The sequence below is a fragment of the Rhinopithecus bieti genome, unplaced genomic scaffold (genome assembly GCF_001698545.2).
Source record: "Rhinopithecus bieti isolate Rb0 unplaced genomic scaffold, ASM169854v2 scaffold_44779, whole genome shotgun sequence".
Classification (NCBI taxonomy): domain Eukaryota; kingdom Metazoa; phylum Chordata; class Mammalia; order Primates; family Cercopithecidae; genus Rhinopithecus; species Rhinopithecus bieti.
Window position 1 is genome coordinate 67,212 of NW_016817929.1, and position 3,409 is coordinate 70,620.

At 51.7% G+C, this 3,409-nt stretch overlaps 1 protein-coding gene across 1 annotated transcript in view; it reads right to left on the bottom strand.

Moving 5' to 3' along the window:
• The window catches only part of LOC108518229 (leucine-rich repeat-containing protein 75A-like), a 50,344-nt gene extending 50,084 nt beyond the window's left edge, over positions 1 to 260 (bottom strand). Inside the window, 1 exon segment of the mRNA XM_017856482.1 lies at positions 37 to 260. Within this exon segment, the coding sequence (XP_017711971.1) occupies positions 37 to 260 (224 nt within the window).
• Positions 261 to 3,409: the final 3,149 nt, after the last annotated feature.

Here is a 3,409-nt window from a genome sequence, read left to right on the forward strand (position 1 = left end):
CTCCCTCCCCCCGCGCTCTGGCTCCGGGCGGGGGACCGCCAGGCGCTCACTGCCTGCGTCCTCCCGGCCGTCGCGCCTCCTGCCGGGGCCGGCTGCGCTTCCCGGGGCCGTGGCATGGGGGCGAGGGGAACGGGCAGGCCCCATGGGTCGTCGCTTTCGGTCCCCACAGGGCTCCACCGACGCTTCCACCACCGCGAGCCGGAGTGAGGCCCGCGGGAGGCGTCCGGTGCGTCGGGCGAGATGGGGAAAGTTTGGCGCATGGGGGTGTGTGTGTTGGGGGGCTCTCTCAGGCCGAGTCGGGTTTCTCAAGGTGGGTTCCGCTGAGCCTTAACGCCCAAATCGTCGGAGGCGCTGTTTAAAAACACAGGCTCCCAGGCCTCCCCCGAGACCTACTGAATGATAATCTCCTCGGTGGGGCCTGGGATCCGCCTTTTTAGCCAGCATCTTGGGTGATTCCCATGCACGCTCCTTTGAGACCCGGCCTGCTTGCAGGGCGCTGTAGTGGTGATGGTTGGTGCGCGAACCTGGAAACTGTGTGCGAACTTATGTGTTGTGTGCGTGCCCTTTCATGGAGAGGGCGTGTTGCTTCCATCATGCTCTCAAAGCATCTGGACCGGAGAGGTGTGAACTCTTGTGTTCTCTTGTTCTCACTCTCACAGCCCTGGAGAAGGGGCCCTGGGGTAGTCCTGGTACAACAAAGCAAACGCACGTCTGCGAGTTGGCCCAGCGGCACACCCCTGCTGGCCCACCTTCCTCCCCGTGCCTCTGCCAGGCCCAGCCTGTAAGGGACCAGAGCCCTGGGATCTCATGGTGTTGCCAGGGCATGCCAGAGTGAAGGCGAAGGCACGTGGAGGAGCTTCTCTGTTGCAGACCACAGGCCGCCCTGGTCCCTGCGCAGGGCAGAGCAATTGTGCAAGGTCGCCTCTGACCCCAGCCCTGGGTGTTGCTTGAGGGTGTAAGGGCACGTGGGCTGTAGGGGCAGGAGGCTGGATCCCAAATCACAGGAAGCTGAGCCCCACTACTTAGCCTTGAGTATAAGGCGAGTCTTCAGCTTATTTTTTTTTTTTTTTTTTTTTTTTTTCTTGAGACGGAGTTTTGCTCTTGTTGCCCAAGCTGGAGTGCAGTGGCACGATCTCGGCTCACCACAACCTCTGTCTCCCAGGTTCAAGCACTTCTCCTGCCTCAGCCTCCCGAGTAACTGGAATTACAGGCATGCACCACTACGCCCGGCTAATTTTGTATTTTTAATAGAGACGGTGTTCCTCCATGTTGAGGCTGGTCTTGAACTCCTGACCTCAGGTGATCCGCCGGCCTCGGCCTCCCAAAGTGCTGGGATTACAGGCGTGAGCTACCGCGCCTGGCGGGCTTCAGCTTCTTGAGTCCTGCTTCTTTCTCTGTCAGGCTGGGATAATAACTGCCAAGAACTGGGAGAGTAAAATCGGTGGACACTGCTAGAGGAAAAAATTCTTTAATGACATGAGTTAAAGTATTGTAGGGAAGACTTTATTCAGGACCATTACCATAGGTGTAGGGACCTCTGCAATGAGATTTTGCAGTTGCGGGGAAAGAGAGATTGAGCTCAACTCCAATTATAGCATGGGCAAGTGGGAATTCATTGCCAAGGAGCAGGATGAGGGTCGGTGGATAGAAATTTGCTAAGGGAAACATCAGGACTGAGGGGGATTCTGGCTAAACAGGGTGTATAGAGCACCCTTAACATAAGTAACTTCATCTTAGAAAAGGGTTCGTTTTACATTTGAAAAGCCCCATGCCAACAGGAACCAGATGTTCGCCTAATCAATAAAGACTACACCCTACCAGATAAGGACATAAACAGGCACACTCTTTACTATCAGTTCTCACCAGAGGACTCTCGCCATAAAAAGAGCAGGACTTCAGCAACTGGAGATGACCATCTGGCTAGACCCCATCTTGCCCACACTCTGTCGACATCAAAGACTCTTCTTTGCAAGACATTGAGGACTGTTTGGATCAGGCCAGGAGACTCTTCTTGTCCAAGTCACTCTCCTTGGACTGTATGGTTAACCCCTTCTTCCCTATCCCCTCTTCTTTGGTGTGAAATGTTACTTTGATGTGGAATGTGTAATCTATAACATTGATATATTGATTAAGTATACTACCATGTATGGTTTGCAGTATTGACTGACTTGTGGAGTGACTTGAGCCTGTGTGCCTGCAGCTCTTATTACCAAGTGAATGGGGGAATACTAAGGAGAATTTGCCTCCTTGAGAACTCCGGATAGCTTGTGGCTTTTATGACTGAAATAGCATCAATAAAAGCCTGACGTTGTAGAAAGACATACATGTGCATGAACCTGATTATTTCTGACCTTGTGGCACTCACAACACCAACCTAGCAGAATTCTTGCTTTAGGCAGGCCAGGTGACCAGACATCACCTGGGGGAGGGTGGGGGATGATAAACCTAATCAGATATTGAAGATGATCAGATATACAAGATGGAGGGTTCTTGCTAAAGTGGCTTAACAGGGTTCTTTGCTAAAACTGGATTTTACATGGGAGTGCACAGAAGGTCTAGGAGAAGGTTTGGGAGGCTGACTAAAGTTTGGCCAAGCAAAGAGTCTTTGTCAATATATAAACTTCAAGCAGAGTAGAGGTGTTCTGCAAATGAGAGTTCCTCTTCCTGCTCTGTGATCACGGGTTTTCCATAGGTATCTTCTCCATTATCCCTGAGTACCTTGAGTATGAGTCCTGGCGTCTCTCCTGCAAGCTTTCTCTTCCCTTTGGCCACCCCACTCCCAAATGTCCATCTCTGTCAGCAGAGAACACTCAGCCTTCCTACAAGCTGGCTTTGCAGGGCTTAGCACTTTCCAAATTTACCCGAACCCTTTGTATACAGAACACACCTGCTGGCATCTTCAGATAACCCAGCTTGAAAAATACTTAGGTGTCTCTCATCTCTGGTCTGCAGGACCGCCAGAAAGAGTGACCACCAAGGAAACCTACTGACCAGGCCCCTCCCTGCAGACAGTGAGCTCTACCCACCTGGAGACGGACCACACAACCTAGATAGCCTGTTGGCCTGCTTGAGGGTGTGTGGTTGGGACAAATGCCATTTCAGTGGGAGAGGGCCCAGACCAGCCCCTCACTTGGGATCTGAATGTTAGCCCTCTCCTCTTTTTCAGAGACCTGATTCTATCCTCCTCCCCTTGCTCTTAATTTTTTTACTGTGACCTTTCCTCTTTTCTGGCTTGTTCTCCTCAAGATATGCTCTGCTCAAGTCTCTTCCATCTATTTGAAAAATTTCATTTGCCTCTGCCTGCTTCAGTCACCAGTGCCCTACCTTTAAAAAGCCTTCCTTTTCAGCTAAGGTTTTTAGTTATTATCATTCCTTCCTCCGTCCCTCCCTCTGTCCTTCCTTCCCTCCC